General features: G+C 38.2%; 1 protein-coding gene across 2 annotated transcripts in view; it reads right to left on the reverse strand.

Annotated features, from left to right (window-relative positions):
• The window catches only part of PIWIL2 (piwi like RNA-mediated gene silencing 2), a 90,728-nt gene that overhangs the window by 63,747 nt on the left and 1,404 nt on the right, over positions 1–25,577 (reverse strand). For both annotated transcript variants that reach the window (XM_057723420.1, XM_057723419.1), the window contains exons 2-9: positions 25,223–25,310; positions 24,937–25,075; positions 24,226–24,432; positions 23,432–23,542; positions 21,050–21,167; positions 20,467–20,591; positions 19,546–19,626; positions 19,144–19,257 (exon numbers count right to left, since the gene is read on the reverse strand). In XM_057723420.1, coding sequence (XP_057579403.1) covers positions 19,144–19,257; positions 19,546–19,626; positions 20,467–20,591; positions 21,050–21,167; positions 23,432–23,542; positions 24,226–24,432; positions 24,937–25,075; positions 25,223–25,310 — 983 coding nt within the window. The remainder of the gene's footprint in view (positions 1–19,143; positions 19,258–19,545; positions 19,627–20,466; positions 20,592–21,049; positions 21,168–23,431; positions 23,543–24,225; positions 24,433–24,936; positions 25,076–25,222; positions 25,311–25,577) is intronic.

Below are 25,577 nucleotides of genomic sequence, written 5' to 3' on the forward strand. Positions count from 1 at the left end.
CAGCAACACAGGAAAAGAATTCTACAATATGACCAAGTGAGATCTATCCCAGGAATGTAAGGTCGATTTAACATTCAAAAATCAATCTAAAAATCAGATAGAATTTATAAAGTGATCATCTTTACAGACAGAGGAAAAGCATTCAACAAAATTCAATAGTCTTTCATGATAAAGACACTCAACAAACTAAGAATAAAAGGGAACCTCCTCAACTTGATAAAGGGCATCTTCAAAAACCCATAACTAACAACATACTTAATAGTGAAAGACTGGATGCTTTTCTCCCCTAAAATTGGGACAGGAAAAGGACGTCCACTCTCACCACTTCTATTCAGCATTGTACTAGAGGTCCTAGCAGGGCAATTCAGCAAGAAAAAAATAAGACATCCATATTGGAAAGGAAGAAGTAAAAATATCTCTATTTTCAGATGACATGACCTCTTATACAGAAAATTCTGAGGTATCATGAAAAAACTATTGGAACTAATAAATGAATTCAAAGGGGTTGCAGGATACAAGATCAATATACTAAAATCCAAGTATTTCTATACATTTGTAATGTAATACAATCCAAAAATAAAATTTAAAAATTCAATTTACAAAATAATCAAAAAGACTAAAATACCTGTACTTAGACATAAATGTGAAACTTACACTCTGGAAACTAAAAAACAATGTTTAAAGAAATTAAAGAAGATCTAAATAAATGGTAAAACTCTCTGTTCATAGATTAGAAGACTTACTATTGCTAAGATGGCAATACTCTACAAATTAATCTACCAATTCAACACCTCCCTCTCAGAATCCCAGCTGACATATTGGTAGAGTCTGACAAGCTGATTCTAAAATTCGTATGGAGTGCAAGAGATTCAAAATTGTCCAAATGATCTTGAAAAAGAACAAGGTTGGAAGACTCATATATCCCACTTTCAAAACTTAATACAAAGTAAGTAACAGTAATAAGACAGTGTGGCACTGGATTAAAGACAGTCATATAGACCAATGGAACAGAAGTGAGAGCCCAAAAATAAACCCACGTGAGGACTTTCCTGGTGGCTTAGTGGTTAAGAACTTGCCTGCTGATGCAGGGGACACAGGTTCAATCCCTGGTCCAGGAAGATCCCACTAAGCCTGTGCACCACAACTACTCAGCCTGCACTTTAGAGCCCAGGAGCCACAACTACTGAGCCCGCGTGCTGCAACTACTGAAGCCCAAGCACCCAGACCCTGTGCTCTGCAACAAGAGAAGCCACCACAGTGAGCAGCCCGCGCACTGAAAAGAAGAGTAGTCCTGCTTGCTGCAACTAGAGAAAGTCCGTGTGCAGCAACGAAGACCCAATGCAGCCAAAAAAAAAGGAAAAAAATAAATTTTTAAAGAAATTTGAACAAAAAAAAAGAAAGAAAGAAAGAAAGAAAGAAACCCATGTGTTGAATTGATTTTCAGCAAGGGTGCCAAGAACACTCAGTGCAGGAAAGAACAGTCTTCAATAAATGGTGCTGAAATAACTGGATATCCATACACAAAAGAATTAAGGTGGACCTCTATCTCATACCACATACAAAAGTTTAATTGAAAGAAATCAAAGACCTAAATAAATGTAAGAGCTAAAACTATAAAATTCTTAGAAAAAAACATAGGGGCAAATCTTTATGACCTCAGATTTTGCAATGGATTTTTACATGACACCAAGAACACAAGCACCAAAACAAAAATAGATAAATTGGACTTCAAGAAATTGAAAACTTTTGTGCTTCAAATGACATTATCAAGAAAGTGAAGAAAACCTACAGAATAAGAAAAAATTTCCAAATCATGTATCTGATAAGAGACTTGTAACTTGACTATATAAAGAAATCTTGAAACTCAATAATAAAAAGACAAATGACCCTATTTAAAAAGTGGGCAAGGACTTCCCTGGTAGTCCAGTGGTTAAGACTTTGCCTTCCAAGGCAGGGGGTGAGGGTTCAATTCCTGGTCGGGGAGCTAAGATCCCATATGCCTTGCGGCCAAAGAACCAAAACATAAAACAGAAGCAATATTGTAACAAATTCAATAAAGATTTTTAAAATGTTTCAAATCAAAAACAATCTTAAAAAAAAAAAAACTTAAAAAGTGGGCAAAGGATCTGCATAGACATTTCTTCAAAAAAGATATACAATGGCCAATCAGCACATAAACAGATTTTCAACATCATTAACCATCAGGGAAATGCAAATCAAAACCATACCATTTCCCATCCACTTTGATAATCAGAATCATAAACACAGATAATAATAAGTATTGGTGAGGATATAGACAAATTGGAACCCTCACACACTGCTGGAGGGAACGTAAAACAGTAGAGCCACTTTGGAAAATAGTCTGGCAGTTCCTCAAATAGTGAAACATAAAGCTAACACATGATCCAGCAACTCCACTCGTAGGTATCTACAGAAGAGAAATGAAAACATAAGACCACACGAAACACTGTGCGTGAATGTTCACAGCACTATTATCTGCAATAGCCCCCAAAGTGAAAACAAGTCAAATGTCTGTCTATAAATGAATGTATAAAACAAAGTAAGATATAACCATTCAATGGTATATTATTTAGCCACTGAAAAGAAATGAAGTACTGGTACATGCCACAAGATGGATGAACCCTGAAAACATGCCAAGTGAAAGATTATTACACATATATTATGTGATCCTATTTATACAAAATGTCCAGAATGGGCCAATCTATAGATATAGAAAGTATATTAGTGGTTGCCTAGGTCTGGGGGAAGATGAGGGAATTGAGAAGTGATGGCTAAGGGGTGCAGGGTTTCTTTTTGAGGCCATGAAAATGTTCTAAAATTGATTGTACTGATGGATGTACAACTATGTCAATATATTAAGCCACAGTTAAAATAGGTGAACTGAATGGTGTGTGATTCTTATCTTAATAAAGCTGTTAAAAAGGATTACACATACTTATTAACTCATAGTTTCAGTGTGTCAGTAATCCGGGTATGGCTTAGTTGGGTGCCTCTGGTTCAGGGTCTTTCATAAGGCTGCAAGCAAGGTGTCAACCAGGGCTGCAGACATCTCAAGGCTCAACTGAAGGAAGATCTGGTTCTAGGCTCACTTCACTGGGCTGTTCCACAACCTGGCAGCTGGCTTCCCCAGAGTGAGTGACCCGAGACAGCAAGAAAGAGCACCCAAGACAGACACCATAGTCTTTTTATACTCTCACCTCAGAAGTGACACCAAAAGCAAAGGCAATAAAGGCAAAATTAACAAGTAGGACTACATCAAACCAAGAGCTTCTGTGCAACAAAGGAAACCATCAACAAAATGAAAAGACAACCTACAGAATGGAAGAAAATATTTGTATATCTGATAAGGGGTTAACATCCAAAATATACAATAAACTCATATAACTCAAAGCAAAAAAAGCTAACAATATGATTAAAGAATGTGCACAGGATCTGAACAGATATGTTTCTAAAGAAGACATACAGCTGGCCAACAGGTACATGAAAAGATGCTCAACATCATTAATCTTCAAGGAAATGCAAATCAAAACCACAATGAGATCACCTCACACCTGTTAAAATGGGTATTATCAAAAATATAAGAAATAAGTGCTGGTGAGGATGTGGAGACTTATACACTTAAACGCTCTGGTGTGAAGGTAAACTGGTGCAGCCACTATGAAAAATAGTACAGAGGTTCCTCAAAAAACTAAAAATAGAACTACCATATGACTCAGCAATCCCACTTCTGGGTATTTATCCGAAGGAAATAAAAACACCAACTCAAAAAAGATATATGCACTCCCATGTTCGCTGCAGCGGTATTTGCAAAAGCCAAGACATGGAAGCATCCTAAGTGTCCATGAACAGATGAATGGAAAAAGAAAATGTATATATACACACACACATACATACATAGCAATATTATTCAGCTGGAAAGAAAAGAAGGAAATCCTGCCATTTGTGACAACATGGATGGACCCCAAGGGCATTATGCTAAGTGGAATAAGACAAAGACAAATACTGTATGATTTCACATATGTGGGGATGGGGAGGGGAGGGAAGGGGAGGGAGAAACCGAAACTTCAACATCCATACAGAGAACAGATTGGTTGCTGCCAGGGGCAGAAGGTAGGAAATAGGTGAAATGGGTGAAGCAGGTCAAAAGGTACAAATTTCCAGTTATAAAATAAATATGTCCTGGGCATGTAATGTACAACATGGTGACTACAGTTAACAACAGCATACTGTATATTTGAAAGTTGCTTTCAAATCTTAAAAGTTCTCACCACAAGAAAAAAAAAAGTAACCTTGTCTGGTAATGGATGTTAATGAGACTTACTGTGGTGGTCATTTCACAATATATACATATTTCATTACGTTGTACACTTAAAATTAATATGACATTATATCTCAATTACATGCCAATTTTTTAAAAAAGTGATATCCGATTCCTTCTGCCATATTCTTTTTTGAAAACTGAAGTATAGCTGATTTACAATGTTGTGTCAGTTTCAGCTGCACAGCAAAGTGATTTAGTTATACATATATACCTATTCTTTTTCAGATTCTTTTCCATTATAAGTTATTACAAGATACTGAATACAGTTCCCTGTGCTATACAGAAGGTCCTTGTTTATTTTACATATAGTAGTATGTATACGTTAATCCTAAACTCCTAATTTATCCCTTCCTCCTTTCCCCTTTGGTAACCATAAGCTTGTTTTCTATGTCTGTAAGTCTATTTCTGGTTTGTAAATAAGTTCATTTGTAGCTTTTTTTTTTTTTTCAGATTCCACACATAAGTCATATCATATTTGTCTTTTTCTGTCTGACTTACTTCACTTAATATGATAATCTCTAGGTCCGTCCATATTGCTGCAAGTGCCATTTCATTCTTTTTCATGGCTGAGTAATAGTGCATTGTGTGTGTGTGTGTGTGTGTGTTCGCTCGCATGTGTACCGCATCTTCTTTATCCATTTATCTGTCAATGGACATTCAGGTTGCTTCCATGTCTTGGCTATTGTAAACAGTGCTGCTATGAACAATGGGGTGCACACATTCTTTTGAATTAAGTTTTCCCTGGATATATGCCCAGGGGTGGAATTGCCGGATAATATGGTAGCTCTATTTTTAGTTTTTTAAGGAACCCACATACTGTTCCCCATTGTGGCTGCACCAATTTACATTCCCATCAACAGTGTAGAGGTGTCTTTTTCTCCACACCCTCTCCAGCATTTATCACTTCCAGACTTTTTGATGATGGCCATTCTGACCAGAGTGAGATGATACCTCACTGTAGTTTTGATTTGCATTTCTCTAATAATTAGCAACTTTGAGCATCTTTTCATGTGTCTGTTGGCCATCCACATGTCTTCTTTGGAGAAATGTCTACTTAGTCTTCTGCACATTTTGTGACTGGGTTGTTGCCATATTTCATTCATTAGAAACAAATCAATAAATCCAGACTCAGTGGAGCTTGATTACAGAAGGGCCAAGCAGTAGAAATACTGGGAAACCACACCCAGACACATTACAGGTATTCCTCAGAGATACTGTGGTTAAGTTCCAGATGACTATAACAAAGCGAGTATCACAATAAAGCAAGTCACACAAAACTTTTGGTTTCCTAGTGTGTTTATACTAAACTGTGGTCTATTAAGTGTGCAGCAGCATTATGTCTAAAAACTGTACATATATAATTAAAAAATACTTTATTGCTAAAAAATGCTAATCATCATCTGAGCCTTCAGCAAGTTGTAATCTTTTTTGCAATCGTGACATCAAAGATCACTGATCACAGATCACCATAACAAATGTAATCATGATTAAAAAAAGTTTGAACTATTGCAAGAATTATCAAAATGTGACAAAGACAAAAAGTGAGCAAATGCTGTTGGAAAAATGGTGCCAACAGAGTTTTTTAATGCAGGGTTGCCACAAACCTTCAATTTGTAAGAAACACCATAACGCCTAGTGCAATAAAATGAGGTATGCCTGAATAGTGAAACTGCTGAAAATACCAAAGACCAAAAAAAAGATATAATACCTTAAAAAAAAGGTAATACTGGTAGTTGATTCACTAATAGAAATATTGCAAGTCAGAAGATAATGAGGTATTTTCAAAGTGCTTAAAGAAAACAACTGCCAAACCCAGAATTCTACATTAGGGGCAAGATAAAACACATTTTTATTTTTAAATAAACAAAAATTAAGAGAATATGTCATTAGCAGATTCCACACTAAAGGAAATACTACAGGGGGTTCTTCAAGCAAAGAGAAAATAGTAAGATGGAATCCTAAGAGATGCGGAAGAAATGAAGAACCAATAAAATTTCAGAATACTGGAGTAAAGAGGGGCTCCCAAAGCTTCCAAGGGGGCATGGAGGAGGAAGACAGAAAGATTCTGGAATCAGAAATCAGAATGGAAGACAACAGAGTAGGAAGACTCTGAGCTCACCTCCTCTCATGGACATGTCAATATTACAACTATTTACAGAGCACTACTGATGAGAAAGACCAGAATCTACCAGAAAATATCTTTTACAACTAAAGATATAAAGAAGGAACCACAATGAGGTGGGTAGGAGGGGTGGAATCCTGACGTAATTAAGTCCCACACCCCTGGGGGGGTGGCCCACAAACGGGGGGATAATTACAATTGCAGAGGTTCTCCCAAGGAGTGAGAGGTGTGAGCCCCACATTGGGCTCCCCTGCACAGGGTCCTACACCAGGAAGACAAGCACCCAGAATGTTCTGCTTTGAAGGCCAGTGGGGCTTATTTTCAGGAGATCTGTGGGGAATAGAGATTCCACTCTTAAAGGACTCACACAAAATCTCACATACTCTAGGACCCAGGACAGAAGTACAAATTTGAAAGGAGACTGGACCAGACCTATCTGCTGATCTGGAGAGTCTCCCAGAGAGGCAAGAAGCAACTGCAGCTCACATGGGGGACATGGACACTGGCAGCAGCCATTTTGGGGAATCTGTTCCATCACATGGACACTGGTGCTGGCAAGTACCACTTTGGAATCCTCCCTCTACCTTATCAGCCTCAGGACCCAACCCCCTACTTTACCTACCAGCCTGCAGGCACCAGTACTGGGATGCCTCAGACCTGGCAACTACCCAGGCAGGGAAACAGCCACATCTACCAGCAGGCAGGCTGCCTTAAGACCCCCCCCTGAGCCCACAGCCACCACTGGACACAGCCCTGTCCACCAGATGGCCCATGACCCGGCTCCACACACCAGTGCACAGGCACTAGAGTCAGGACCCCTGAGGCCCTATAGCCAGAGACCCCGGGACCTAGCTCCACTTGTCAGTGGGCAGTCACCAGCCCCAGGATCCCATGGATCCTGGCCCTGTTCACCGGCAGGCAGGCTCTAGCCTCAGGACTAGCCTCACTCTGCCAGTGGGCAAGTACCAGCACCAGGACAACCTGGGCGCCAGCCCTGCCCACCAGCAGACCAACTCTTGTTCCACGATACCAGCGGCCCCCTCAGGCAACAGCCCTGAGATCTAGCCCCACCAACCAGCAGGGTGACACCAGCTATGGGGACCACCCCACACACACAGGGCCCTGCAGCCAGAGATCCCAGGACATGGCTCTACCCCACAGTGAGCCAGCACTATTCCTAAAACCTCCTGAGCCCCATCCCTGCATACCAGCAGGCTGACACCAGCCTCAGGAAAGTCCTAGGCCCAAGCCCACCCACTGGCAGGCCAATACCAGCTAGCTCTAAGATACCTTGGACTCTTCAGCCAACCACTCTTGGATCCAGCCCCAATCACCAACAGGCCGACACTACATCTGGGAACATCAGCCTCACAAACACCCATGCCAGAACCCAGCTCTGCCCACCAATGAGCCAGCACTAGTCCCAGGAAGCCCTGGAGTTCCACAGCCAGCAACCTTGTGACTAGTCATGCCAACCAGCAGCTGGCAAACTCTGTACAATGCAGGGCCTGGCAACCAACTGGACCAGGGCCAGCCACACCTACCAGACCACCCACAACAGTCAGCCCACCACAAAAGAAGGACCAATGCAGCCCATATGGGGGCACCCATAGAGCATATAGCTCTGGTGATCAGAGGGGACTAAGCAGCTGGGACACACAGAACATCTCCAAAAAAAGCCACTCCACCAAAATCAGGAAACATAACCAACCTACCAGATACACAGAAATAAAAACAGCAAGTTAGGCAAAATGAGGAGACAGAGGAATATGGTCCAAATGAAGGAACAAGATAAAACCAGAAGAACTAAGTGAAGTGCAGACAGGCAATCTACCCAGTAAACCGCTCTGATCAAAGAACTCTGGAGAAGAATGGATGAATGGAGTGAGAAGTTTAAAAAAGAGAAGATACAAAGGGAAACCAAAAGGAGCTGAAGAATACAATAACTGAAATGAAATATACACTAGAAGGAATCAACGGTAGATAAAATGATACAGAGGAATGGATCAGCAAGCTAGAAGTCTGAGTAGAAAATGACTGAGGCTGAACAATAACAACAAAAAAGCAAAAAGAATGAAAAGAAATGAGGACAATTTAAGAGACATCTGGGACAACATCAAGTATAACACATTCATATTACAGGCATCCCAGAAAGAGAAGAGAGAAAGAAAGGGGCAAAGAACAGATTTGAAGATGTAATAGCTGAAAATTTCCCTAACGTGGGAAAGGAAACAGACATCCAGTTCAAGGAAGCACTAAAGAGTCCCAAACAGGATCAACCGAAAGAGGACCACACCAAGACACACTGTAATTAAAATGACAAAAACTAAAGATAAAGAGAGAATACTAAAAGTAGCAAGGGAAAAGTGACAAGTTATATACAAAGAAACTCCCATAAGGCTATCAACTCACTTTTCAGCAGAAACTCTGCAAGCCAGAAGAGAGTGGCACAGGAGACACTGCTTTGGGAAAGATCTCCAGTGTTCTCTTTACTTGCTGCAAGTAATAATAAATCCTTCCCTCTCCCAGAAAAAAAAAAGGGGGGGGGGGTGGCACAATATATTTAAAGTGATGAAAGGGGAAAACCTACAACTAAGAATACTCTGACCAGCAAGGCTCTTGTTCAAATTTGATAGAGAGAACAAAAGCTTTACAGACAAGAAAAGCTAAAAGACATCAGCACCACCAAACCAGCTTTACCAAGAAATGTTAAAGGGATTTCTCTAAGCAAAAAAGAAAAGGCCACAACTAGAGACGTGAAAATTATGAAAGAAAAAGCTCACTGGTAAAGGTAAATATACAGTAAAAGTAGTATATCAAGCACATACAAAGCTAGAAGGAACGTGAAAAGACAAAGCAGTAAAATCATCTATATCCACAAAACACAAAACAAAAAGATAAAAATATGAGTCAAAAACAGTAATCATTGGCGGAGAGGAGTGAAAAATGTGGAGTGGTTAAAATGTGTTTGAAATTAAGAGATCAGCAACTTAAAATAACCATGTATACAAAATCACACATATATATTGTGCTATATATAAACTTCATGATAAACACAAACCAGAAATCCATAATAGATATACACAAAGAAAGAGACAGGAATCCAAACATAACACTGAAGATAGTTATCAAATTACAAGGGAAGAGAATAAAAGAAGAAAGGAATAAAATAGAACTACAAAAACAACCCCAAAAAATTAACAAAATGGCAATATGTACATACCTATCAGTAACTACTCTAAATGTAAACAGACCAAATGATTCAATTCAGCTACTGTGAACGATCCATTCAGTCAGAGTAGCTGAATGGATACAAAAACAAGACCCATATATATGTTGCTTACAAGAGACTCACTTCAGATCTATAGACATACATAGACTGAAAGTGAGATGATGGAAAAGTATTCCATGCAAATGGAAATCAAAAGAAAGCCAGGGTAGCAATATTTATATCAGACAAAATAGACTTTCAAACAAAGACTGCCTTGGAGAAATGTCTATTTAGGTCTTCCACCCATTTTTGCATTGGGTTGTTTGTTTTTTTGATATTGAGCTGCATGAGCTGCTTGTGTATTTTGGAGATTAATCCTTTGTCAGTTGCTTCATTAACAAATATTTTCTCCCATTCTGAGGGTTGTCTTTTTGTCTTGTTTATGGCTTCCTTTGCTGTGCAAAAGCTTTTAAGTTTCATTAGGTCCTATTTGTTTATTTTTGTTTTTATTTCCATTATTCTGGGAGGTGGGTCATGAAGGATCAACCCAGCAATCCCATTACTGGGCATATACCTGGAGAAAACCATTATTCAAAAAGATACATGTACCACAATGTTCACTGCAGCATTATTTACAATAGCCAGGACATGGAAGCAATCTAAATGTCCATCGACAGATGAATGGATAAACAAGATGTGCAACATATATACAATGGAATATTACTCAGCCATAAAAATGGATGAAATTGAGCTATTCGCAGTGAAGTGGATGGACCTAGAGTCTGTCATACAGAGTGAAGTAAGCCAGAAAGAGAAGAACAAATACTGTATGCTAACACATATTTACGGAATCTAGAAAAATGGTACTGATGAACCTAGTGGCAGGGTAGGAACAGAATGCAAACGTAGAGAATGGACTTGAGGACACAAGGGGGGGGAAGCTGGGACGTAGTGAGAGAGTAGCATCGACATACACACACTACCAAATGTAAAATAGATGGCTAGTGGCAAGCTAGGGCATAGGGAGACCAGTTTGATGCTTTGTGAAGACTTAGGGGAGTGGGATGGAGGAGGTTGGGAGAGACGCTCAAGAGGGAGGGGATGTGGGGATGTGTGTATACATGTGGCTTTTTCACTCTGTTGTACAGCAGAAACTGACACAATAGTGTAAAGCAATCATACTCCGATAAAGATTAAACAAAAACAAAAAACAAAGTGCTACAACAAACAGGGAAGAACATTACATAGTGATCAAGGGATCAAGCCAAGAAGAAGATGAAATAATTATAAATATACAAGGGTGAGTCAAAAATTATCTGCTCTCTGGCTGTAGAATTTACAGAAGTTTTAATGTAACCAGAGTGCGGATAATTTTTGACTCACCCTCATATATGTAGCCAACATGGAAGCACCTAAATACATAAAGAAAATATAAACAGACATAAAAGGAGAAAATGACAGTAATACAATAATAGTAAGGGACTTTAACTCCCCACTTACATCAATGGACGGAGCATCCAGATAGAAACTCAGTAAGGAAACACTGGCCTTAAAGGGCAGATTACACATTCTTTTCAAGTGCATATAGAACATTCTCCAGGATAGATCACATGCTAGGCTACTGAACAATTCTTGGTAAATTTAAGAAAAATGAAATCATATCAAGCATCTCTTCTGACCACAACACTATGAGACTAGAAATCAACTACAAGGAAGAAAACTGCAAAAAACAAACACGTAGAGGCTAAACAATGAGTTACTAAACAATGGGTCACTGAAGAACTCAAAAAATACCTGGAGACAAATGAAAACAAAAACACAATGATCCAAAATCTACGGGACACAGCAAAAGTAGTTCTAAGAGGGAAGTTTATAGAAATACAAGCCTATCTTGTAGAAAGAAGAAAAATCTCGGATAAACAACCTAACTTTACACCTACAGGAACTAGAAAAACAACAAACAAAACCCAAAGTTAGTAGAAGAGAAATCATAAAGATCAGAGCAGAAATAAGTAAAATAGAGATTAAAAAGGCAACAGAAAGGATTAATGAAACTAAGAGCTAGTTCTTGGAAAAGATAAGCAAAAGTGATAAACTTTTAGCTAGACATATCAAGAAAAAAAGAGAGCCCAAATCAATAAAATCAGAAATGTAAAAGAAGTCACACCATCACCACAGAAATACAAAGGATTACAAGAGATTACTACAAACAACTATATGAAAAAAATGGACAACATAAATGAAATAGACAAATTCCTAGAAATGTTCAAAGGTGAATCAAAAATTATCCATACTCTGGCTGCAGAATTTACTTTAATTGACTTTTAGAAAAAACAAATACATCATTTTTTGACATAAACTCCTTGCTTTTCATTACACTTTGTCCATCTGTCAACAAGCTTTTGTGTTCCCGCATTAAAAAATGTTGTAGGCTGAGCTGTGAGCCACGAATGCACTGCTGTCTTCACTTCTTCCTCAGAAGTGAATCTTCATCCTCATAAGGCTGCTTGCAGGGGACCAAACAGGTGAAAGTCCGATGGAGCAAGATAAGGACTATAGGGAGGATGCTTTAACACCTCAAAACGAAGTTTTTTCAGAGTGTCAACAGTGTGGGCAGAAGTGTGTGGATGTACATTGTCATGCAAGATCACAATGCCCTTGGATAGCAGCCCTCTGCATTTAATCCGAAGTTTAGGCTACAGCTCTTCAATAAGCATCTCACTGTAACGAGCACTGTTGACTGTTGAACCTTTGAGCCATGGCTGATTTGCAAATGACTTGACACATAATCCACTGTCACTCGTCTATTCGACAGAATCATTTCATGTGTACTCAATGTTGTCTTTAGCCGTGGACGTGGACAGGCGTCCAACTCCTCCTTGAGAGCTAACACTTGTGCGACCTTCCTTGAACTTCTCTATCTATTCATACACACTTCTTCATGACAAAACACTTTCTCCATATTGCGCACAAAGTTTTCGATAAATAATGGTACCAGGTACACCCTCAGATCACAAAAAATCAATCACTGCATGCTGCTCTTTCATGCAAATCACAAGTGGGGCATCCATTTTTGCTCGCACTACAGTTACAAATGAACTGATGTAACATGTTCCCACCTGCACAGCAGTGACTGGGGAGACAGTAGCCTTGAACAGAAAGCACTAAGACAGTGTGGCCAACAGAAGTTTTAATATAAATGGAGTGCAGAAAATTTTTGACTCGCCCTCGTACAATTTCCCAAGACTGAACCAGGAAGAAATAGACAATCTGAGCAGACCAATTACCAGTAATGAAATTCCAACAATAAAAAAACTCACAACAAACAAAAGTCCAGGAGCAGATGGTTTCACAGGTGAATTCTACCAAAAATTTACACAATAGTTAACACCTATTCTTCTTAAATTACTGCAAAAACTTGCTAAGGAAGGCAAATTCTGAACTCATTCTATGAGGCCAGCATCACCCTGATACCAAAAACCAGACAAAGATATCCTCAAAAAAGAAAATTATAAGCCAGTATCACTGATGAATGTAGATACAAAAATTCTCAACAAAATATTAGCAAACTAAATTCAAGGATTTATAAACCATTCATTAAAAAGATTTATATACCATGATCAAGTGGGCTTTATTCCAGGGATGGTTCAATAACCACAAATCAATCAGTGTGACACACCACATTAACAAATTGAAGGACAAAAATCAACAATCATCTCAATAGATGCAGAAAAAGCTTTTGACAAAATTCAACATCCATTTATGATAAAAACTCTCCTTTGCACAACAAAGGAAACCCTGGACAAAACCAAAAGACAACCTACTGAATAGCAGAAAATATCTGCAAATGATATGACCAATAAGGGGTTAATATTCAAAATATATAAACAGCTCATACAAGTCATATCACAAAAACAACTCAATTAAAAAATGGGTAGAAGACATGGATAGATATTTTTCCAAAGACATACTGATGGCCAATAGGCACATGAAATGATGCTCAACACTGCTAATCATCAGAAAAATGCAAATCAAAACCACAATGAGACAGTACCTCACACCTGTTAAAATGACTGTCATCAAAAAGATCACAAATAACAAATGTTGGGGCTTCCTAGGTGGCGCAGTGGTTAAGAATCCACCTGCCAATGCAGAGGACACGGGTTCAATCCCCGCTCCAGAAGATTCCACATGCCATGGAGCAACTAAGCCCGTGTGCCAAAAAAATAAATAAATAAACAAATGTTGGCAAGGATGTGAAGAAAAGGGAACCTTTGTACACTGTTAGTGAGAGTGTAAATTTTTTTTTTTTGGTACAGCCTCTGAGGAAAATAGTATTGAGGTTCCTCAAAAACCTAAAAATATATTACGTGATCTAGCAATGCCACTCCTTGGTATATATCCAAAGAAAACACTAATTCATAAAGATGCATGCACACCACTGTTCACAGCATTATGATTATTATTACTATTCACAATAGCCAAGATATGGAAGTAACCTAAGTGCCTAAGTGTCCATGAGCAGATGAATGGATAAGGAAGAAGTGAGATTCATACATACACACACATACACGTGGGTGCGCACATGCCTGTACACACACACACACACACACAGGAATATTATTCAGCCATAAAAAAAGAATGAAATTTTGTCATTTGCAACAATATGGATGGACTTGGAGGGTATTATGCTTAGTGAAATAAGTCAAAGAAAGACAAATACTGCATGTTATCACTTATATGTAGAATCTCAAAAATAAAACAGACTAGTGAATATAACAAAAAAGAAACAGATTCACAGATGTACAGAACAAACTAGTGGTTACCGGTGGGTAGAGGGAAGGGTGGAGGGCAAGACTGGGGTATGGGATTAAGGGGGTCCAAATAATTATGTCCAAAATAAACAAGCTACAAGGATATATCACACAGCACAGGGAATATAGTCAATATTTTATAGTAACTTTAGAGTATAATCTATAAAAATTTTGAATCACTTCGCTGTTGTACATCTGAAACTAACATAATATTGTAAATCAACTATACCTCGATAAAAAATAAATTTAATTTCAAAAAAGATGAATGGCTATAGGTTTTTTCAACAGCAAATCTGAAAACAAAAAGAAAATGGAGCAAAACTACAGTGGCATTTTTTGGTGAGCTCAACAAAAATATTCTGAAATTAATCTGGAAAATAAATGTGAAAAATAGTTATAGGAAAGAAAAAGGAAGACAGTGGAGATAAGAGCAAAGTGGAAGGACTTGCCATACCAATACTAACATATATTACTAACCATATAATTTTTTAAAAGTGTAGTTCCTACACAGCATTTAACATCAAATCTGAAATTAAAATATGAAAAAAAAGGATGAAGCAATATCAAAAGCAAGTTTGGGGCTTGCTCAAAAGGTACAAATAATGTAAAAAAGATACAAGGATGGTGCAGGAGGTGGTTGTTTACTCACCTACGGAATGAAAAAGGGAAAAATTCAGAAATAAGGTGTATTCAAATAGAGCATTACTATGAGAATACCCAAAGAGTTAAATTTAAATATGGAAATAGTTTCATTGTGAAAGAATATGTGAACATGAATAAAGATTAAACCAAAAAAAAAAAAAAAAAAGACAATGGAACCACCATTTTTAAATTCTGAGGGAAAATGATCTCCAATCTCAAATTCTATGCCCAAAGTAAGATAAAATAAAGGGATTTCAAACATGTAAGATCTCACAAACAAGAGAGTATGGCAGGAAGAAGTCATCATGGAATCAAGCTATAAGAGACCTGTGGTGAGAAGGAAAGGGAATTCTCACCACAGTGAAGAGGAATCCCAGATAGTAACTATCAGCCAGCCTCCAAAGCAAGCAGTCCAAACTTAAGGCAAACAGATTTTCACAGAGATTTCTAAGATGATATCAAATCCTGTGGGAATGTGCTGTTAAATGCATTATTGAGAACTTAATAGCAACATATGAAACTTAACCTTATTTGTTCATTACCCTTTGAGAAATAAGCCAACCATTCTTTTTTTTTCCCTTTTATTGACGTATAGTTGATTTTTTTCCCCTTTTATTGAAGTATAGTTGATTTTTCCCCTTTTATTGAAGTATAGTTGATTCTGTGTACAGCAAAGTGATTCAGTTATATACATACATACCTATTCTTTTCCATATTCTTTTCCACTGTGGTTTATTACAGGACATTGAATATAGTTCCCTGTGCTATATAGTAGGACCTTGTTATCTGTTTTACGTATAGTACTTTGTATCTGCTAATCCCAAACTCCTAATTTGCCCCTCCCCTAGCCCCTTTCCCCTTTGGTAACCATAAGTTTGTTTTCTATGTCTGTGAGTCTATTTCTGTTTTGTAAATAAGTTCATTTGCGTCATATTTCAGATTCCACATACAAGTGATATTGTATGGTATTTGTTTTTCTCTTTCTGACTTACTTCACTTAGTATGATAATCTCTAGATCCATCCATGTTGCTGCAAATGGCATTAATTCATCCTTTCTTATGGCTTAGTGTTCCATTGTGTGTGTATACACATGTGTATATATATGTGTGTGTGTGTGTGTGTGTATACACACACACCACATCTTCTTTATCCATTCATCTCTCAATGGACATTTAGGAAGCCAAGCATTCCTGTTAAGGATAAAAATTGCTACATTTCTAAAGACCTTACTTCCAAGGAAAATAACTGCTTTTTTGTGGTTTCCAATGGTTCATAACAACATAAAGGGTATAGGGAAAGAAAGGTGGCAAAACCCCAGGTGTGTAACAGCTGCAAGGCTGCGAGAGAAAAACTAAGACGTGCAGAGCCCCACACTTGGCAGCCCAGTCATGCTCTCCAAGACTCAGTGCTAGGCACTGCAGCCGAACTAGGACCAGGATCATGAATATCCCAGGGTCTGTGTGTGTGACATAATGGGGTGATGCCTGACTTAGGACTTCTTACTATCTCGGAGAACAGGAGCTCAAAGCTAGATATAATCTGATTTAAGCAATCCAAGAAACATGATTTTGGAAGGGATGGGGGACGGGAGAAGGAGAATAAAATTGACAAAATACCTAGTGTCTAAATCTGCAGTGAGATTACACAAGTGGATGTGAATCTGAAGTTGAATTAATGGTAAATACATATAAAATAATGTACTTAGAAAAAGTTTCTAAAAGACAATTTTTATATCCAAGATAAACAATTGTGCAGAAAATAAAAATAATCACAGTATATGCTACATAGCTCACCTATATATACTTTTTGTTTACTCATAACATGACTAAAACTTTAATAAAAGTAAAACTTTAATAAAAATAAAATAAATTTCAATAAATGAAAAGACACGCCATATTTATGAACAGGAAGCCTCACTCAACACTCTCCCCCAGTCAATCAAATTGCCAATTGACTTTTCATCTTATTTTCACTAAATTATTCAAAGTTTCACATGAAAGAGTAAGGAGGGGTACAGAGTAAAAATTCTGAAAACAGAATTCCTCAACAAATATTAAAACCTAATAAAACTGCAATAATTAAAACAGTATCACATTGGTTTTAACCAGTGGTTCAAAATGAAATATTCAGAAATAAATCCAACTATTTTAGCATATGATAAACACAGTGATTTAAATCTAAAAACAATGTTGTTCAATAAATTGTGTAACAGTACCAAAACAATCATGATGATCCTAATATCACACCAAGATAAGTTGCAGAAGGTTTAAAACACTGGAAATAAAAACAAAACAAGTAGATCTTTCTTTAAGCAGAAAAACAGAGACAGAAATAAGAAAAAGGAAGAAAGAAAGAGAGAGAGAGAGAGAAGGAAGGAAGGAAGGAGAGGGAAAGAGGAAGGGAGGGAGGGAAAAGAAAAGAGAAGAAAAAAAAGAAGAAAAGAAAAAAGAAAGGAAGAAAGTGAATTTAAAGACATCTATTTTTATTTAATAAACATTCTTGAACACTTACTACAGAGATTAGGAATAAATTAGGTCTGGGTGTACCATGTGAGAGAAAGAGACATGGTCCCCACCATCAAGGAGAGAGAGTCTAGGAGAGACAAAATAAATTATTACAAATGCACTCAAAAAAGTCTGAGTCATCCTCAACCTCTTTCTCTCATACCCCACATCCAGCTGGGAAACAGACTAAACAACAGTTTGAGAACATATCCAGAAGCCAACCACTTCTCACTACCTTCACTCCTCCCACCCTCATTTCTCCATTGGATTACTACAAGAGATTCCTGGCTGGTCTCCCCACTTCTACCCTATCCCATCAAGCCTATTCTCCACACAGTAACAAGGAGGGGATCCTTTCACAACTCAAGTCACATCATGTCACTCCTTGGCTACAAGCCCTATGTTTCACTCACAGCAAAACTGAAAACCTTGACAAAAGACTTACCAACTCTACATCTTCAGCTCATCCATATACTCCATCCTTCCACTGCTCTCACATCACTTGCTCTGCTCTAGCCACCCTGACCTCCCTGCTGCTCCTCAAAGAGCCAGGCATATTTCTGTCTCAGGCCTTTACCTCAGCTGTCCCTCTAACAAGAATTCCCTTAGCCCATATGTTCACGTGGCTAACTCCCTCACCTGTTCCAACTGTTGGTTCAAATGAGCTTGACATGCTACTTAAATGACAGCTTTCTACCCTACCCTACCCCACGCCACCTCACCCCTAGTTCTCCTGATCTCTTCTACCTTTTTTTTCCTTCCATAGATCTTATCACTTCTAGTACACTATACAATTTACTTACCATGTTTATTATTTACTGTGTATCTCACCTAATGCAACCTCTGTGAAGACAGAGATCTTTGTTTACTGATAAGTCCCAAAACTCTGGTACAAACTGGAGCTCTATAAACATATGTTGATGGAATGAACGAATTTACAAGATAAGCAAAGATTCATAAGCCTGATAACACCCACTAGTTATACATATCTGGCTAAAGAATAAACTAAGTTTTCTAGACAGTAATCAGTCAATACATATTTAAATATCTTATAATAAATATTTATTTCAAATCTTTAAAATATTCGGCCTTTTCATTAAGTAATTCCACTTCTAGGTATACAACCTAAAAAAAATCATAGATGCACACAGATTTGTATATAAGACAGGATTTCACATAGCCATTACAAATTATACACATCTATATTTACTGTAGTATTTACTAGAGTAATACACTTAAACAAAAACTCGGGTGTGTGTGTATTAAACCAAGTCTTCTTAACCAGAAACTTAGAAACATTCCTCCTCAGTCTAAGTGCAGCAGGTCTCTATTCAGATGCCTATCCTGGTAGGACTCACGGAAACAGCATATCCATTCAATATTCTCAATCTATTCCACAATTTAAAACGCAAACAGAACAATGGCTAATCTAAATTCATTACCAGCTATTAGTGAACTTCTCAGAAAATTGTTAGCTTGTTAAACGTAGATCCCACCATTCACTCACATGACATCCAGCACAGAATCATTCCGAATGACCTTATGGGAGACATCAGCTAGCAGGAAAAGACCTCCATCTGTCCTCCGGATGCTAGCTGCATAGCCTGGCCAGATCTGCAATCTGAAGACATAGGTGGCCTTTACCCTGGGGTTCTAAAAGAACCACAGATATTTCCATGCCTCCATTGGAGGCAATACTTTGAGCAGATACTGCCCCTCCCTAATAACAATGAGAAAGCAACAGGAAACAAACTAAGTCAATTGCATTGTGAACTTACTAAAATCTAAATTATGGAAGATAATTAACTTATAAATTGTACTCACTGTCATAAAATACTAATATGGTGATTGCAATGAAAAATTTCTCTCCAGAACATTCAAAAGTGAGGAAGAAGAAAACACCACCTACCTGTGTTGCTGCAGTACCATAGCACTTGTAGGGTCATAGAAGTTCCTCCCCACAAGCTTCATATCTAAAAGTTTCATTACCCTGAAATAAAGAGCAAGAATGGGTTTTCTAGTAGAAGAATTAAAAATAATTAAGTTCAATTGCTCTTAGCTATATTTTTCTTTGGAAGCCTTTTTAAAAGGGCAGAAATGTTGATGCTCTTTGCACAATATAGCTTTTATGCTGAGAACACTTGCCAAAAGAAAAATAAAAATTACTGAAGCATTTATCTTGCAGTATATGCAACTGATCACAGCTTTTCTAATAACTAGGTAACCAAAAATTAAGTTGACTTCCCAAGCTCAATTTACATTAACTAAAAAGAGCACAAGAGAGTCCATTTCTAAATTTGTGAATATCAGTCTGGCATAGGAAGTTATGTTTGTTCCTGGCAGTTCAGCTTACTAAGCAGAAATCAAGTTCTGTGTTTCATTTTAAAAGAGGTGGTTTGGGAATAACAGTTATATGAAAATTTGGGAGTCTTCAAAAAAGTTAAAAAATTATGAGCCATTTGTATCCCAAAATTCAAAGGACTGGGAAAAACGCTACCCAAAATTTTTACACACTACCTCTTCAAGTACCCCACCATCAGCACCATTAAATACGTGTCATGAACATTTTCTTTTAAAGTTCCTGAATAAATTGAAGGAACCCATCCCCTACTATCTGGCTACCTCAAATCTACTTTCATATACCCAAACCTGGCCAATCACTTAAGATAACTTTTAATAAGTTAGCCTTAATGTCATCCATTTATTTATTAAATGTTTCCAAACTCATCTATATACACACTGTAGTTTGATACCATCCAAGCTTCCTGAAAAGCCTTGTTACAAATACAAGACTGAGGTTAAAGAAAATAAGACCTCAGCTGTTTCTCACCGACGGAAAACAACATTGTAGAAGGGAATGCACAAGTCAGAACAGGGCTCCAGGATCTTTGTCAACTGAATCTTAATGATGATCTCAGCACTGTCAGTTTTCCTTTGACTTTTTAACTCGAGAACCTAACAAATAAACATATGCAAGTAAAAAGAAATGACAACACTACCAAGCCCAAATCGAATCCAACTGTGTTCTAGAACACTAAAATATCTTAAACATGTTTCATTCTTTTCTGTTACTTTGCTGTCCATACCGGACAAAATCACAGCATGACAAGTAGGATTTACAAAAGGATTTGGTAAGAGAAACCCAATGGAGAACTAGCAATAGAGCCCTCTGAATTTGAAATAGTGACAAACTGTTCTTTGTCATTGAGGTCAAAGGCTTCCAATCACTCCTCTTAAGAGAGAAGGGACTAGAAAGAACTGAAAGGCAGAAGTTTCTCAGTCTGCAATTTCTTTGTTATGGAGAAGTCTGTCTTTCCTCTTAGAATAGGAAAGTACAACTCAAATGTTCTGGGACACTATAATTTCCCACCACTCATGCCTCATTTCAAACTGCATTTCCTATTTGGTCTCACTTGTTGAAGCTTAACAGGCAGATAGAGAATGGATCCATCAAAAGCAGTGACGTTTCCGGTGACAGTTTGATGGTCCTTCAACATGCCAAACCTCATGCTTTTGCATTCCACATTGGGGCTAGAAAATAATAAAGAGGATTTTATTTCAGCTTGACTTTACAGCTGTGTAGTAGGTCTGTTAGAGAAGTAGTCACTTATGACTACTGCTCCATCTAGTGGTCATATTAAAAAATTCAAATATATCTGACTAAAAAAAGAACTCTGACCCAAGGATACTGGCTCACAGAAAATAAAAACAATCCATAATTCCACCACCCAAACACAACTGCCTTAGCATGTCAGTGTACATTCTTCGAGAGTTAGACCAGAGGGTCAGAACTCTTTTATGGAAAGGTTTCACAGGCCATATGGTCTCTGCTGCAACTACTCAACTCTGCTAACATAGCACAAAAGCCCTGTGGACAATATGTAAACTTATAAGTATGGCTATGTTGCAGCAAAACTTTATTGCAAAAACAGGCGGTGGGCCAGATTTGCCTCACAGGCTTTCCACAGTTTGCTAATCCTTGCTCTAACGTCTGTAGAAATACACACTTTTTAAAAACTATATTTTTTAAAAATATAGGATTTTACTCTAACCATTTTTTCACTCACAGCAATTCAACTTTTTATCAATTCATTGTCACAAATCTTACAGCTCTGAAAAAGCCCAGTCGCTACTTTGTACAATGATTGTCCTATTAGATCACAGTAACACACAACCTTATTCTACAACTTCAAAGTTTAAACAAATTCAAGGCTAAAAAGAGTCAAGCATATTCAAGTACATGAAGAAAGATAATATCAACAAAAAAATCAAGTGGTAATCCAATATAGTCATCGCCAAAACTATGCACTCACATGCTAACATCACACTGCAAAACGCTTCTTCAAAAAAACTCATACACATACATGGCATTATGCCCCAGAAACAGTATTTAAATGTCTTTTTAGAGCCCATCATGTCAAGGAAGCTACAGGATGACCAGCCACTGTAATACATCCTCTCAGTAGTCTCTCAATGGCCTGGCATCCTCTTCACATTGTGGCTACAAAGGTCCACATCTACAATCTTGAAATTTGTAGAATCCGTGTCTTCTCCACAGCCTGGTCAATGCAGAGACCTGTGAGGAGTCTCACACTCCTTTCCATTTCGTTAACAGCCATCAATACATTTCTAAGTACTCTTCCCTCTCATTAACACCCATCGCCTTCCCTTACATTCCGGAGCAGGGCCATTCCCACTACCCTCCCCTCTTGCAACTTCAATTACAACCCGGTTTCCTGACTCATTCTCTTCACTTGTCACACGTGCTCAGCTCTGGTTTCTTACATCACTGAAACCTTTAAAGCAATCCTGCTACCCTCTCTAATTATCATTCCATTTCTCACTCCTCCTACATAGTTTTAAAATAAGTGGCCAATTCAATGGCTATCTCCCATGGCCCATGCTCTCCTTTGTTCTTTTAATCTAGTTTTTGTCTCCAGAACACTAGCAAAGCTACTAGAAAATCACCAAGGGTGCCTCTTGAAAGCAAATTAAATAACTTTTCCCCCTGTGGCCAAAGTCAACCATCTCCTCCTCATTCAAATGGGTCCTTCTTTTTTTAGGCTTTATAACCCGTCTTCAGTTTCCTTTCTTCTTTCTTTCACTCCACTTTTCTTCTTGTGCTTCAAAAACTCAGTCTTTCATCTTCCTATTTTCTCCAAAGATATTCCAAAACACTCATTCATTTTCACAATTCCAGCTAATAACCTCCAGCTAATGGCTCTCCTGAGATTTTCAAAGTGAACACAGCCTAATATGAACTCTTAACTTTTAAATAAGTATGATAAATCTTAAAGTTACTGATACAAAATTAAAGTTATTTTCTGTTTTTTTCACCCTCAAATTTAACCCTAGACAAGACACTGGAGAGCCATCAAATGCTGGTGTAAGACTCAGGCAGGGAGGATCCAGGTATTGTGGGGTGTGTATCTTATACCATCGAGGGGGGCTCTCTTTAAGAAGAGGAATACAAAATTACAGATACAAGATAACTTGCATAGGGGTCTATGCAAGTAAAAGGCCCTGAACTTAAGTTTCATTAACTTCACAGAAAATCCACCTCTGAACTCATGCATAAAATTGCACCTATTAAAATCTGGATTGGTAATATAGCCAAACACACACAAAAATGTTAACTTTAAACTTACTGAGGGGATCTGAGTATATGATTTATTGTAGGGGGGAAGATACATCAAGAATTATACAGAAAAACAATTCAGTTATTCCTGTGGAACTATTTCATTACTGCCCTCTAAGAAGTGAACCATACAGGTGGGAGAAAAAGCTGTGAATACCTGAAAGTCACATGATATTGATAAACTGCTTCATTATGACACTGTATTTTGATAAGGTTCAATCCCAAAGACTGAGGTGTTCCTTTTGTTCCTTGCTTCACAAAAAGCTCTCTAGAAAACAAAAATAAAAAACAAAAGCACCCACATATACCAAAAACAAACAAATAACCCATGCCACAAAAATGGAAGGGAAGGGAAGGGAAGGGAAGGGAGGGGAAGGGAAGGGAAGGGGAAGGGGGGGAGGGCAGGGGAGGGGAGGGAAGGGAAGGGAAGGAGACAGTTTGGGGGAACTAGTATTTCACACTTTGCTTACAGGTACACAGACCAAGAATCAAGACATACAAAAAAATCTTTGAAAGCCAGAAGGCAAATTTTTAGCAATATCTAATTAGAGAAGCAAGGTCACCCTATTTGTCCTAGTAATATCACTGGAATAACTAGGCCAGCTAAGAACATAAAAATTAGTTCTACAAAGAAAAATGAACTGCTGCAATATATTTCCTAGATAACTTCCTTATCTACAACATGACAAAGAATGATCTATGTCTGAATTGGGAAGGAAATGAAAAGCCATGAGTAGACTCTAGATAGATACATTCTATCATTAACCCCATTTCACCTCATTAGGAACTGTCCCACCTCTTTCTCTTTCTCCACAGTGGCAAAAAACAAAACAAATAACCCTGCAGTACCTACCACCCAGGGAGGATTTAGACCAGAACAGAGTTTGCAATACTATGAAAGGGCCTCCTGCACATCATCACCAAGCAGGCAAGGCAGCGATCCTGACTTACTTTTCCTTGTGTTCTGCAGTCCCAAGTGCAGGGCGATCCAGAGAGTGCAGGGGGGTTGGGGGCAGAGGTGGTGGAGATAACAGCTGAGCAGGATCCTGAGAAGCCAGGCTGAGGGCACCAGGAGCCTTGTATACTCCTCTGCCTATACCACCAGCTGCTCTTCCCATTGGTAAGAAAGAGGCATCAAAATTCCCTCTTCCAAGCATTCTGAAATGTTGAAAAGAGGCAAATCAGGACTTTCTGAATCATGCTTCTATCTGTGCCCCGTCTAAATGAGTCCCCCAAATCTACATTCTTTTCCTGGAGGAGTCAGCAAAAGGGACACAAGCATTGGGAGTCTCTCCAGATCCAATATGCCAACATGACTCCTTCATCAACTGCTATTAATACTGACTCTCAGGGCCAACTTCCACAGCAGAAATTGAGGTGGAAGTTTGACCCACCTGGGTTAAAGAACCACGACCATCATCAGGCTGACTTCTTAAGAGGACAAACGAAGTGGTGAACTGTGCAGTGGAGAACTGCTTTTACCCTTGTCCAAAGACTGACTGGATCAGTAGCTGCTGACTATTCTTGGAAAATACCCAATCTTACCATGAAACCATGCATTGTTTCTTTGTGAGGTAATACAACCCTCTTTAGAGTTTCTCTTTGGACTTAGAGATATTTCATCTGCATTTGATGGCTACCCAAGAAAGCAACTTTACCCACCTATTCCAACCAACAGAGGCCTCTGCCATCTTGCTATCCCCAGCTGTCAACACTGAAGGATCCAGAAAAGTGGGATGGGGTTCTTCTTTGTCCTTGCGTGCCATACTGGTAGACAAGCCTCGACCTAAAATGCCTCTACCTAAACGGAAGGGTCAAACCCCAGCTGTAACTGTGAGCTGAACATTTTGTAAAGTACAGAAATTTTTCTGAAGATAAACTGTGTGAATTTAAGAACGAAGCAATCACACATAATACCACATTTTCTCAAGTTAGTTTTTCCACATACCTAAAGGAGGCACTTCCCGTTTCAGAGGGGTCTGGGACACTGTTTCAATGGCCAGTCCTCGGAACATTGAGACCAAACCCACAGATTCCTACGGAAAGTCAAAGAATAAAGTTATTCCAAGATGTAGTTTAAAACCCCAGAAATACTGTTGGTTTTCTTAAAGTCTTGGTAAATAATAAAAATCATCCACTTCAAATTCTATAAATGTCACAAGAATAAAGGATAAAAATACCTCATTAAAAACTGTTTAAATCCTTATGGTCTTAAAAAAAAACACAACTATGTCACATTGGGTTTTTAAGCATAAAAAGTTATAGTTCATGATTTGATTATAACAAATGCAGAAGTATTTTTC

The sequence above is a fragment of the Hippopotamus amphibius genome, chromosome 2, assembly GCF_030028045.1.
Source record: "Hippopotamus amphibius kiboko isolate mHipAmp2 chromosome 2, mHipAmp2.hap2, whole genome shotgun sequence".
Lineage (NCBI taxonomy): Eukaryota > Metazoa > Chordata > Mammalia > Artiodactyla > Hippopotamidae > Hippopotamus > Hippopotamus amphibius.